At 46.7% G+C, this 13,905-nt stretch overlaps 1 protein-coding gene across 2 annotated transcripts in view; it reads left to right on the forward strand.

Annotated features, from left to right (window-relative positions):
* The window catches only part of ZZEF1 (zinc finger ZZ-type and EF-hand domain containing 1), a 107,713-nt gene that overhangs the window by 41,664 nt on the left and 52,144 nt on the right, over window positions 1-13,905 (forward strand). For both annotated transcript variants that reach the window (XM_061605360.1, XM_061605361.1), the window contains exons 18-28: window positions 353-467; window positions 1,321-1,480; window positions 1,891-2,012; window positions 2,119-2,241; window positions 4,150-4,316; window positions 6,125-6,206; window positions 7,146-7,347; window positions 8,816-8,964; window positions 10,121-10,361; window positions 12,143-12,222; window positions 13,617-13,710. In XM_061605360.1, the coding sequence (XP_061461344.1) occupies window positions 353-467; window positions 1,321-1,480; window positions 1,891-2,012; window positions 2,119-2,241; window positions 4,150-4,316; window positions 6,125-6,206; window positions 7,146-7,347; window positions 8,816-8,964; window positions 10,121-10,361; window positions 12,143-12,222; window positions 13,617-13,710 (1,535 nt within the window). The remainder of the gene's footprint in view (window positions 1-352; window positions 468-1,320; window positions 1,481-1,890; window positions 2,013-2,118; window positions 2,242-4,149; window positions 4,317-6,124; window positions 6,207-7,145; window positions 7,348-8,815; window positions 8,965-10,120; window positions 10,362-12,142; window positions 12,223-13,616; window positions 13,711-13,905) is intronic.

Below are 13,905 nucleotides of genomic sequence, written 5' to 3' on the forward strand. Positions count from 1 at the left end.
GCCCGTTCTTTCAATGAACCTGTTAATTGGTTCCTTGAATATTTTTTGGAGCAAGGAGCTAGTTTTGCTAATAACGCAATGTGCCAGTTTTCTTCTTGAAGGTAAATAGGATCCAGGTAGGTTCTATTTCAAGTAGACCCATGGGAATGAATGGAGACAGCTCACTAGGTCCACTAATTTCAGTGGGTCTACTCTGAATAGAACTTAGTTGGGTATCTGTAACCATAAGGACTGGGAACATTTTGCCCTGTTTGAAAGTCGGGATGCTGAAATGGATGGATTCTGAAATCTGGGAAAGACTGTATTTGGGTGACTTCAGAGCAATGCTGTGAAAATGTCTGTTCTTTGGCAGTGATCAGGATCCAGGTGGGCTTCTGTTATTGCCAGACAAAGGAGCTTCCAGAGATGTTGATGTTGATCAAGTGCTAGCAGTGATGGAAACACTCCTGATGGTGACATCAAGAGAGGTACTTGCTACTGTTGGCTTTTCTTGGTGCTTTCTTGGTTGTTTTGCATTTTGAAGTACTAAGCATTTAACTATGAGCTACATTTCTTGGGAGATGATTGTGGAAGATGTTCCTTGTCATACGCTACAGTGCAGCGGCTCCCCAACATTTTGTTCCCCCACAGGCTGCTTGAAAACTGATGATGATCTTGGTGGACCTCTTCATGATTTTTCTGCCAGTTGTAGCAATTGCAATGCACTATGCTAGATGCTGTGTGGTTTTTAATTGTGTCCCTGGGGGGGGGGAGGTTTGGGAGACCCTGTGTTTATGTGTGGGTCAAAATGGTCACATTTGATGATCCTTCGATGCTGCATCACATGTTCTGACAAAGCTATGCAATAGTAACATCCCTTGCCATATCAATCAATCCCTGAAGCCACCCCCTTCCAGTGTTGAGCTGATCCTAACCGAGCTGCCCCTGAAAGCCTGGCTGTATGTTCTTTGTGTGCCACTGCTGGGTTTCTATCACTTTCAAGAGAAAAGAACCCAGGAACAGGGTCTAGCAACAGTCGCTGGCTTGGGACGTCTGCGGTGATCTTAAACATTTCCTTCCAAAATCTTTGTGCTGTCTCACAACCCCACCACATACGAAGTAGTGTCCCCCTTTCACCACAGGTCGTGTGACAAATTTTTGAGCATATAAGAAAGCCGTTACAGGGTAAAGCTTGCATTTGTTGCTCCCACCCATCGGTGGCATGCGGCTCCAGAGGGCTTGGCTAGATGGGATTGTAGCCCTCGGACTGATTCCCCAACCCAGTTTGAGCTGCTCAAGGCCATCCTCTCTCACGGCTTGAATCTGTCTACATTTTTGCAGTGTGAAATGTTGATGATGGCCGTTTCCCAGCAAGACACTGGCCCTGTCCTCTCGTCCTTATTCTGGTCTGTCCAGGGCAGCCTCCTTGCCTGGTGCTACTTGCAACTTAAGGGCAGCGATGCAGCGCCCAAGAACATCGCCATAGAACTCCTTACAAAATGTAAGTATTTGAGCGTGAAGGAGGTAAAAAGGACTAGGGTAAAGAACTTAAATCACAAACCCTCAAGTTCGCGCCTTCCTGTATATGACTGTGACCCACTGGCCATCCCCCTGCTGATGCTGATCAAGGAGCAGAAGAACGCATAGCATATATGCCGCCTGGGCTCCTACTGCGAGAAAGGGTGGGATATAAATCAAATAAATAAATAAATAAATACTATATACATTCGCTAACCCCCAACCTGGTGCCCTCCAGGTGCTTTGGCCTGCAACTCCCGCCAGCCCCCGGCCAGCATGTGCTGAGTGGGGCTGACGGGAGTTGTAGAGCCAAAAACATCTGAAAGGGCGCCCGGTTGGGGAACGCCGATACGCATCATTCACTAAAGCATCATGTTGCTCTTTCCTGTCTAGATCTGCAGCAGTTCCTGTCGAGCATCAGGACCATTTTAGAGTCACTCCTGTCCCGGTACAAGGGGAGAAAAATAGTGGAGAAACTGAGCAACTCCGTCTTTTCCATGGTAGCCCGCCAGCTGGTGAGCGAACCAACAAGATTTTTGCAACCGCTATCTGTGCTTGTGTGTGTGTGTGTCCTGGTATAAAAATCCGTGATTGTAACAGGGAGCTTTTTGCACTTTACAGATGACTTTCCTGCAGGACTTCTGTGCTTTAGACATTCCGCATCGTGCCCTTCTGCAGGATGTCAGCACGTTGACAAAGCTACTGAATGACCTGACGGCAGAGCCTGGGGACTGTCCAAATAAGGTAGCCTCAGAAAAAGGTGCCAATTGTTTGCACATCATCTGGGAAACCTGTGGCTCTCCAGATGATGTTTATAAATTGAGTGATTTATAAAAAAAAATATACCATAAAAACAATCAAAAGTGGTTTACGACATGTATAAATACATTATAAAACCATGTAAAAAATTTAAAATCAGAAGTAATTAACTATTTATCGCAGAAGGATATATCCTCAATGGCCTGCACAAGCCTGGTGACATAGAAAAGCTTTCAGCAGGCATTGAAAAGTCAGAACAGAAGGTGCCTCCTGAATCTCTTGGCAGAGCATTCCACAGGGCTGGACCAATGACACTAAAGGCTGAGTTGGTCACCTTGGTGGATGATATGAAGAGAGTGTTGGATAGGGGTGAATGCACCTTCCTCGTCCTCCTGGATCTCTCAGCAGCTTTTGATGCTGTTTACCACGGTATTCTTTTGGACCACCTGGAGGAGTTAGGCATGGGGGGCACTGTATTGCAGTGGTTCCGTTCCTTGCTCTCTGATAGGCACCAAAGAGTAGCATTGGGGGATGAAGTTTCGGATCCTTGGCCTCTCACCTGTGGGGTGCCACAGGGCTCCATCCTCTCCCCAATGCTATTTAACATCTATATAAAGCCGCTGGGGGCTATCATTAGGAGATTTGGGCTGCAGTGTCACCAATATGCAGATGACACGCAGCTCTATCTCTCATTTAAATCTTCACTGAGGTTGGCTGTAGAAACCCTGTCCAAGTGCCTGGAGTCGGTGAGTGGCTGGATGGGAAGGAATAAGCTGAAGCTGAACCCTGACAAAACCGAGGTACTATTCGTGGGAGGCAAGGGAAGGTTGGGGGATGCTGACCTGGTGCTCAGTGGGGTACAATTGCCCCTGAAAGACCAGGTCCGCAGCCTCGGGATCATTCTTGACTCCCAGCTGTCCATGGAGGCTCAGGTCTCGGCTGTGAGCCGGGCGGCGCTGTATCAAGTCCATCTGATACGGAGGCTGCGCCCCTACCTTCCCAACCATCTGCTCCCATCGGTGGTACATGCCCTGGTCTCCTCTTGCCTAGACTACTGTAATGTGCTCTGCGTGGGGCTACCCTTGAAAAGGTCTGGAAGCTGCAACTGGTACAGAATGCGGCAGCACGCCTGATTAAAGGCAGCCGCTGGCGAGATACACACACATACATATAGACCCTCCGTGGCGCAGAGTGGTAAGCAGCGGTAACGCAGCTGAAGCTCTGCTCACGGCCGGAGTTCGATTGCAACGGAAGGAGGAACTCGAATCTCCGGTAAAAGGGGTCGAGGTCCACTCAGCCTTCCATCCATCCGTGGTTGGTAAAATGAGTACCCGGCATACGCTGGGGGGTAAAGAAAGGCCGGGGACGGAACTGGCAATCCCACCCCATATATATGGTCTGCCTAGTAAACGCTGCAAGACGTCACCCTAAGAGTCGGAAACGACTCGCAGTACAAGTGCGGGGACACCTTTACCTTTACCTACACACACAATATTTTGCTGCATTGAGTGCGTTTTCTACATAAAGTGGGATAACAGTGAAATGAGCATAGCCTCCTCCTGTGTCAAGTAATGCAAAGAGGGGGATGTTGACAAGAGGGCCCAAGTCCAAACAATATAAACGCTGCTGTACAGTCTGCTTTAAGCCTTGGGGTATGAAGATACCATGGCAAGAGATAATTCGGACAGATGGGCGACTAATAAATAAAATTTTATTATTTGTTATTATTATGGGTAGGCAGGCCTAAGTGTGTGCTTCCAAGGGCTCCAGTCTTGACCTGATTCCAAGCTCTGGATTACGCTGGGTTATCTGGGACTTTCTTTTCCGAGGTTGGATTCTGGTGAGTCGACCCATCCTTGCTCTCTTTTTTAAGATGGTCTTTCTTTGTGCCAGGTGGGCATGGACAGCTGGCAGCAAGAGCAGCCGGTGGTCCTGCGAACGTGGGCCATGGAATCTCCCCATAACTACGAGAACAATTGCCATGATGTCACGGCCTTCCTTTGTCCGGGGGCGACGTACTTCGAGGTGGAGTTTGATGACAGATGTGAAACGGAGAGGAGGTAACTTTGCAGCAGTTTCCTGTCTTGAGTGCGACTGCCGTGTTAAAGTCTCCTCTGGGCTTTATTGTCAGTGGGCTACTTCAAGAAGCGCTTGCGTGAGAACGCTTCCTGCGTTTGGCTTCGCCTGCGAAGACGAGCCAAGTGAGGGGAGAGAGACTCGGTTTGTCATCAGAGGAAGCTGTTTCCACCTGCCTTGCCCCACCCTCCAGCCCTGGAAGCCTTCAAAAGCAGCCTCTTTCAGAAGACTTTCGGGCCCTTTGGGTTGAGCTATGGGGGTTGGGGGGATGGGAGAGATTTTTGTATCAGCTTGGGGGCTAGTTTTTAAATATTTTTGCTTTGGCTTTCTTGTTGAGCTTTATGCTCATTTATGCTTTGATGTATATATATATTAAGGTAGTGATTATACTTTTTATTACGTGGTGTGCTGTTGCATTTGGACTATTTGTGTGGACCTCTTTGAGCACATGTGTATTTGTGGAAAATGCAGTATGTGAATAAATTTAATAATAATGATAGTAAGTGCCTTCTGCAAGAGGAGCCTGTGGCTTTGCATGATGGCTGCTTTTGCCCCCCCCCCATCAAATGGTGACCCTGCTGTTAATTTAGACTAGCAACCATTTGTTCAGGGCTCGGCCTCTTAGTGGGGACCGTAGCTCAGTGGGAGAGCTCCTGCTTTGGATTCAGAAGCTCCCAGGTTCAATCCTCAATGGCATCTGCAGTTAAAAGGCTCGGGTAGCAGGGGCAGGAGAGCTCCTGTCAGTAGGACAGATAACACTAGGTTTGTCTCCTATGATCTCTGGCCTGACTGTATATGTTTGGCTAGCCGCTTCCCAAAACACTCCTTTGGCTGGAGCAAGCAGAGGCCCTTAACGTCATACCCACATGCATGCCCAGCCCCTTGTAGCCAGTCTGTGGTGTCTGTATTTGATTTTCTATCCCAGGGTGAAGGGCACAGTTAAGGCAATCCTTGGGTGCCCTTTGGACCTCAGCTGGGGGAAAGGAGTTACTCCTAACCTGGCCCTGTAGCGTTCACTTCCTGAGCAGAAAGAGCTCCTTCCTCTGCCTCATTTTTAAGCACAGCTCTTTCTGAGCTGCTACCTGTGCCTCTCTTTGTCCTTGCTCTTTGGAAGCTTCTCTCCAGCTCAAGGGCACCTGGCTGGGTGGGAGCAGGCTTTCTGCCATTTCCCTGGCAGGGTTTACACTTCCAATGCTGCGCTCCTTCCCATTCGGCTTTTCCATCTTCCACAGCAGACCCCCCCCGCCCCCAAATTGCTGATCTTTCCAAACCAGGGAGAGCTCTGGCTAATTGGGAGTGTGCCCTCGACTCTGCGCCATGAGGATTGTCATGCAGGTATCGCTTGCACACCTGACTGTCCCGATTAGTCACCCCCTCCACACACAACGCACAATTAAAGAGATTTGTTTTATTCATTTCTAAGCTGCACTTTTGTATAGAAGAATACAGGGCAGTGTACACCATACAAACATTATAAAAGTGAAAACATCAGGGGAGAAAAAGCCCATAAATACTTATTGGAAATTCTCATTTCAAAGGCCTGTGTAAGTAACGTTTTTAGGAACATCTAAAAGAAGGCAGGAACGGTTCCTGCTGAACCTTGTTATTGGCAGGGAGTTCCACAGGGAAGGCTCAGTCCTTAGTGAAGGCCAAGCAAATATCAGGGGCACCTTCAGATGTGTCCCATCAGAGGAACTTGGTGGTCACGGTGCAGCGTAAGGGATCAGGCGGTTCTGAAGGTACTTTAGAACTTTTGTGAATTAACACGTGCTGCACAAATACATCTTTGTAGGTATGATTATCTGGAATTTACCGATGCCAGAGGCGGGAAAACTCGCTACGATACCAAAGTTGGGACGGACAAGTGGCCCGAGGTGAGTGACTTGAGAGCAAGCGAGACTTTTGAGTGACATGTCAACCTTCTGCATTGCTGTCACGTTCAGCTATGCCTTGTTTTTTTTGCTTGCAACTATAGTAGGAGGTTCTTGAAGGAAAACCATGAATCTTCTGACTTCTGAGGTGAAGGGAGGTGAAGAGCAGAGGTGGCTCACCTGTGACCCTCCAGATTTTGGGGGACAACATCCCTCCTTAGCCCCAGCTAACATGGGCAGTGGTCAAGGAATGATCGGAATTGTAGTCCAACAACATCGGAATTGTAGTTCAACAATAACGGGGCACCTGGCTTCTCAGAATATGGTGCTGAAATCCCTACACTAGTTCACAGTCAGGAGCGTGTCTTTTAGACCACTTGAAAAGGGATTAAAGCCTTCATTGCGACTAGGCAATGTCGATCTCGCTCAGCTCCAGAAGCTTGCGTAGTGAGCCGTCACCTCTTGCTGACCAAAGAGACTGCAGTTTTCAAGACTGAAAAGCAGTTGTTAAATCTACAGATTTCTAGACCTCAGTGCTGCAGGCTGAAGTTTCAAGCACGCTGCCAAGCTTTTTGTAGAACTCTTGGGGTTGTTGCCAGCTAAGTTCTACTCAAAAGTTGACCTGTTGAAAGTAATGAAACCTAAGTTAGTCAATGGGTCTACTCTGAGTAGGGCGAGCGTGGGATAGAGCCCTTGGAATGGAAAGCTTTGTTTTAGAATGCCCAGGTTTTAATAGATTTGCTTTTCATCCTCCAATTTAAAACTTCCCAGGATGGCTTTCCTATAATAAAAATACAGCACATTTATTTAGCTGGGGACATGTACTGCTTGGGAGAGCCGGAAGCGTGGTGAAAGGGATGTTGGGTTGGCGTTCGTCGCCCTGATATGACTTCCTGTCGTGTGACCCGTGGCAAAAACCTCACCTGTTTTGTTACTCTGTAGAAAGTGACCTTTAAGGCTGGCCCTCGGCTGCAGTTTCTCTTTCACTCAGACAGCAGTAACAACGAGTGGGGCTACAAATTCTCCGTCACTGCATACGGCTTGCCGGATGTGGAAGTTTCCTGGGGCCTGGATCTACATCTTCTTGTGGCCAGGCTTATGGGGCGCCTGGCTTCTCAGAGTATGGTGTTGAAATCCCTACGAGGTGAGTTGAGTAAGGCGTCCCCTCTTTTTTTTCCTTTGTTTCTGAGTCGTTGGTGCTTTCACTAATTGGGGGTAGGGGTTGTGGAGCCAAGGGGGTTGGCAGGGGTAGTCAACATGAGGCTCTGGAGATGTTTCTGGATTCTCATCTCCTATCAGCTCCTGCAGCTACTGCTGTCAGTGGTCAGGACTGATGAAAGTGGTAGTCCAGCAGTATCTGGCGGGCGCTGCTAGTCTTGTAGTTGAGGAAGACAAGGATTTCATTTATGAAACAGGTGCCAAAAAGACAATAGAGAAGGTGCCTGTCTGATATGCAGTGGAAGGGAGTTCCAAAGGGGTAAATGTCGCCACACCAAAGGCCCAATTCCAGCATTGTGCAGAACGGGCTTCCTGATAGGATGGCATCTACAGGGTGCCCTCTCCCCCTGCAGAACACAGTGATTGGTTGGGCTTGAGATAATCTTCTGTCCCAACCTATATTAGGGCTTGTACACCAGCACCTTGAACCTAGCCCAGTAGGTAATCGGCACCCAGAGTTGTATCCAGCATTCTTGGGTTGTATTCAGTGTTGGTCATACTCAGAGTAGACCCATTGAAATTAATGGCTAACCTAGGTCCATTGACTTTAAGGAGTTTACTCAGAGTAGAACTTAGCTGGGTACAATCCATTGTCAATGGATCTTTTTGGCCAAGGATTATGCTGAAGAAAGGAACCAACTCTGGACTCAAACAGAAAAGAAATAAAGAACTGGATAACCAGTACCATTGTAAAACTGATACCTGACATCGGCACACAGCCCTTGGCTGACTTGCCCTGCTCCCTCCCCCAAAAGCATGACTTGAAAGGTGTCCGGGGCGAGGATCCTTGATGTCATGAGAAGGGGAAGAAGGTGCTTGATAAGAAAGTGGGACAGCACAATCGTCTCCAGTCTCTTGTGCTTTTCTGGCAATTATTTATTCATTAGGTTTTTTTAAAACTATCTCTCTTAATTTAGAAAAACTCACAGCAATTCACAATTGGGCGCCCTTTTAGCTGCTACACTAAGTAGTATGTGGGGCTCTGATCATGCGATCTGAGGTTCAGGTCGCTCTCGGCGGTGAATCTCATTGGCCAGTTCTGACATCCCTTGGCCTGGTTACTGATGCAACAAAGTGAACAAATTTATACCCCTCCTCCCCAACAATAGTTGAAGGTGGCTTACCAAAAAAAGTACTATTTGAAATGTCCCAAGACAAGAACGTTGTACATGTATCTTGAGCCCCAAAAAGAGGGGAGATGAGAGGTGCCTATTTCATATTGTAGAACCCACAAGGCATCCTGTACGTTGGCTGGTTTCTCTGTTTAATTTCCTTTTCGCTTTCCATAGATTTAAGGCTGAAGGACTAGAAATATGAAGGAGATACTTAATGTAGCAGATGCATAGCCTCTATTCCATCTGATTCCACCTGTTTGTTTGTTTTCCCTTCTCCAGAGGTAGGAAACGGAACAGAATTGTCTCCTGCAAAAGTGACGGCTGTTCTTAACTCTCCTCTGTGGAAGCCAGTCTTCAGGCATCAGATGCGTTCTGAGCACAGGCCTGGAAGCAGTGATCACAGCCAAACACCCCCGGAAAATAAAGAGGTATTTAAATCAGCTTCTTAAAGCTAGTTGTGCTAGTGCACGGAGAGCTTTAGCAAGAGATGACCAGGGCTCAGTGGAGGCTGGTCTCAGTCTGCCCTCAGCCACCACCACCCCTTGCCTGTCTTCTCACAACCACTGCTTGCTAGCTTCCCTTTCCTTAGTCTCCGCGTTGCTCCTTGTAGAACTCGGCAGGGAGGAGGAGAAGGAGGATGGAGACAGAACTAGAATGAGTTGGCTCTGCCTGTCATTGACTATGGCTCCGCCTTCTGCCCACCACTTCCAAGGGCCGAGGATGGGATGGGCCAGAAGTATGATGAGGAAAGCTGTAATTTGCTCTCCAGTCACCAAGCAGGGTTATCGCTGGCACAAGGGTTGTTGGTTACTAAGGTGGTAACTACAGCTCTGTGCCATAGTGCAGTGAAGCTGTAGTACACCCCAGCAGTGGAGGAGGGCAACTTGAGTAGTCCACCTCTTCCCCCTGCAAATTGGGCTGTGCTCCATTCTTTCCAATGGGAGAAACCTCCTCTCCAGTTCCAGTCCTGTTTGCTCCATAACAAAGGGGGCTCCCACCCCCGGAGATGCGGCTTCATTGTTGCCATCTAGCCTTTAGGCAGCATGGTCTGGACGTCCGCTGCTCTCCTTCCGATTAGTTAGCAGTGACTTCCTCTTTCCTTCACCGCAGTCCAGTGACTGTGGATAAAGTGAAGCCCCCACACCCCTGCAAAGCCAAATACAGTACAAAAGCCAAAAGACTGCTTCCTGCCTGTGCTTTTTTCAGGCATTTAGTTGATTTTTTTAAAAAAAAAACCAAAACCACCCAATGACTTATAGTGAGCTTTTGCTAACCATAGTTAAGATTAACTACAGTTTAGGGGTTGGATGACGCACTAAACTGTGGGTAATCTGAAATGGAAGTGGACGCTTCTGATCTCTTTGTGACTTTGCTGGGAAGGAGGAGGTGTATGACCCCAGGGAGACTAAGGTCATTCTGGTAACACTAAAAACCATGGTTTAACACTACCTCTGAGCTGCAGCCTTTATCTTTAGGTTTTTTTATAGGCCGTTTATTTTCTTGTTCGGTCAGGATTATGGAAATAATCACCTACTTTGGGGTGGGAGCTGTTGCCAACAAAACCTCTTTTTATGTTCTTTTCAGGCCATGAACTCTAATGCCAACAACTGTCATAATTTTCTCCTTGACTTCTCGAAGTCAGACTCTGCCCAGGAGTTCTGTGGGCCAAATTCTGAACTTTTCAAAGGATTTGTGCAGGCATGTAAAAAACAGGCCCCAAAGACTGATATAGTTGCTGGTTCCACTATTGATCAAGCTGTCCAGTCTACATTTGCTGCTTTGGTTTACCTCTGTCCAGATTTGTATGAGAAGCTTCAGAAATATGGTAACTCTTACATTAGTGAATATGTGTGTGTAATGAAACTACTAGTCACATTTATATAATTCAGCTGTAAAAGTGTGGCTTGTATGTTTCTTGCAAATAATATTTACAGTCACTTTACATACAGGTGAAAACCTGCAGCCCCTTGGCTTGGATAAGGCAACTGAGCTTGGCATGGGAAAAAAATCAGTTGTCTTTTTTGCTTTCAAAATTGCAGGCAAAGCTCTTGTAGGTCACACTGGTTCATCGAGCTCAACAATCATTCACAGTCAGTCATATCTGCAAAGCTCAGAAACATGTTTATGTGTGGAGGCTCTTGTGTGTCTCTCTCTCTTTTTGAAATGCAGGATCAGAGATGCCTGCATGAGAACTAATGGGCTTGCCCCCACCCTGGTAAAGGAGCTAGAGTGAAACTTTTTTTAAAAAAAAATTATGGCTGCTTGCTACTGTGTGCATGTGTGGGTCCACACACACCTTCACTCACTCATTCTTCCTTTCTCTATGCCGCTATGTCTGTTTGGAAAAATGTCTTTGTCGTCTCTTCATGGGAAAAGGCTGTGTATGGATCAGTTCTTGTGGCATAGCCACAGCCTCTTGGCATAATCCTGAACCAACATATTTTGTTTTTGGACTAGATGAGGGCCAACGGCATCTGGTAGATAATGACTGTCAATTGGTAACATAGTCCTTAAAGAATCATGTTTCTTTAGCCCAATCACTGAAATCCTCCGGAGGAGCACTATTAGCTGTCCCTCACCTGGCTTCCACTATATGTTGGGCATTTAGCATTGCTGGTCCCATGCTGTGGAACACTCTTCCAGCACAGATATAACAGGCTCCCTTGCTTTTAACTTGAAGACCTTTTTTTAATGCCCGCAGACAACCAACTCGTTTGAAATGTGGAGTTGGAGGAGAGGTTTGCGCATACCATGGACTGTAAAAAAGACAAATAATTGGGTGTTAGAACAAATTAAACCAGAACTGTCACTAGAAGCTAAAATGATGAAACTGAGGTTACCATACTTTGGACACATAATGAGAAGACATGATTCATTAGAAAAGACCATAATGCTGGGAAAAACAGAAAGGAGTAGAAAAAGAGGAAGGCCAAACAAGAGATGGATTGACTCCATGAAGGAAGCCACAGACCTGAACTTACAAGATCTGAACAGGGTGGTTTATAAACAGATGCTCTTGGAGGTCACTGATTCAGAGGGTCGCCATAAGTGGTAATCAACACATAACAACAACAGACACTTGCAGATGTTTACATTGATTAGCCAGTCCCTTTAAGAAATATTTGCATTATGTTGTAGAGTTTGCACACACCCTGCTATTCTGTGATATGACAGCATAGAAATACGCTTATAAATTAGTCAGCCTAAAGGCCAGTTTATACAAGCAGCAGAAACAAGTGATAAAGCTTTCCCTAGATTGTACTTTTCCGGACGATGTAAGGGGGGGGGATCTCCCCTATGTATAGAAAAACAGTATGTTTAATAGACCTGGGTTAAGCTCGCTTCTCTGACCCCCAAATGGCTCTGCAAACATTAAAACATTTGATTCTACGCCTGCAGGCTGACATTGACCAGGCCAGAGAGAGTTTTGGCCCTCAGTTCTATAGTTTGTATAAACTGACCATGTGGCAACAGCATGTTTGTTTGTTGATTTGAGGTGGTGGCAGAGGTCTGTCACAGCCTCTGGAGTTACTTACTTTCATCTTCAAGTTGGCTTGGGTGATGAGAATGGGCTTTAAAGGCTCTTTTTCCTTTTCCCCCCTGCAGTCAACAGCGGAGGCAAAACGCCTTTGAATGAAGAGTTTGCACAAGTATATTCCCTAGCTGATGGTATCAGAATATGGATGGTAAGATTTTCTCTCTCAATCCCCCACCTTCAGATCTGGAGAACGTCTGCCACTAAATTTTTTTCTGTTGTGCTCATTTCCTGACTTGGTCTCAGCCTTGTTTTGTAATTTCTCTAAGCTTTATGGACATTTCTTTTAAGCATTTGATTTTTTTATTTTTTTAAGTAGCATCAGCCGCACTGGTCTGTCCCTTCCACATTCCCTCGCTCTGTTAGGGAAGCCTTGTAAAGTCAGGCCTGCTCACAGTGTTGGTCAACCTGTTCCTTGGCTGTACCAGTAGACTGCAGATGGGACACCAACATGAACCAAGCATGTTAGGGAAAAGGCCAAGTAAAATCCTTCTCCCCAACACCCTAGTTTTCTGTGTGCAAGAGCAATCCTCCATGTGAGCCTGTGTCTGCCATCCAAAGTGGTACAGCCCTGACTCAGGTTCAGAGCTTGGAAAATTTACTCTTTTTTTTTAAACTACAACTCCCATCAGCCCCAGCCAGTATGGCCACTGGATTGGGCTCATGGGAGTTGTAGTTCAAAAAAGTAATTTTTCCAAGCTCTGCTCAGGTTTCACACCTCTGCTGGAGAGCCCTGTCAGATCTGACCAAAGGCCCATCTAGTTCATCATCCTGTTCCCACAGTGGCCAACCAGATGCCGATAGGAAGCCCACAAGCCAGAATTTGAGCAAAACAGCACACTCTCCACTCGTGATTCCCAGCAACTGGCATTCACAGGCATTCCATCCTCGATACTGGAGGCAGTACATAGCCACTTTTGAAGGTTCGCTTCACAAGTTAAAAGACTTCCTACACGTGTAGGAAACTGCATGAAGCTTGCTTCTTCTTTTAATGTGCACATGTAAACACACTATGGCCCCATTTTGCATGTGATTGTAAACCACAGATAGAAGCAAATGTTGGATTCTGCTGATGGCTTGTTTTTGGAAAGAAACAAACCATGAGCACTGGTTCACGTACGCCGCTGAGCCAGTGCTGTAGATGATTTCCACCCAGCTTAGTAAAGGGGGGTGGGCAGGCGCGATTTGAGCAAGGTGCACCAGTGCACTGCTCATTCACAGAAAGCCATAGTTTGTTTCTAACTGTGTCAGACTGTCGAGGAAACTCACATACAGGGTCATCTGTACGTGCATGTTTGTGTTCATTCCCACCAGAAAGCCATTCACCAGGCAAGAAATCTGTCCTAGATAAACTGGCCCTCAGGTTTTCCATGTAAATAGTTGTGGTGGGTTGTTGTTTTTTTAGTTTGTGGACTGAAGCCTTTTGCTGTTGTTGCTCTACTTCAACATTTCTGCAAGCAGATTCCATCAAAATTACCTGGGAATGGCAAATTTTGAAAGAACTTTAAACTCTTTTTTTTAAAAACAAAACAAAACTTTCTACAGCTAGAAATGAAACAGAGGTTCCTCGTGGACCATGGAAGTGATGGGGAAGAGAATCGGGCCAGCGAGATGACCGAGGTAAACCCAGAAACCCTTGGTAAGTGTTCTTGTGCATTTGCCTCTCTTTGAACTCTTGCTGCCTGCACTCCTGCGATTGCCAAACTCTAAAAAGGGTGTGCTCTTGGGCTCAGTGGGAGCAGATCTTTTGTGTGTGTGTGTTTTTTTTTGTGGGGGGAGATTTTCGAAGAAACACCCATGGACAGTTAGGGCCGCTGAATTCCTCCAAAATACT

This window comes from Rhineura floridana, chromosome 21 (genome assembly GCF_030035675.1).
Source record: "Rhineura floridana isolate rRhiFlo1 chromosome 21, rRhiFlo1.hap2, whole genome shotgun sequence".
In the NCBI taxonomy this organism is placed as follows: Eukaryota; Metazoa; Chordata; class Lepidosauria; order Squamata; family Rhineuridae; genus Rhineura; species Rhineura floridana.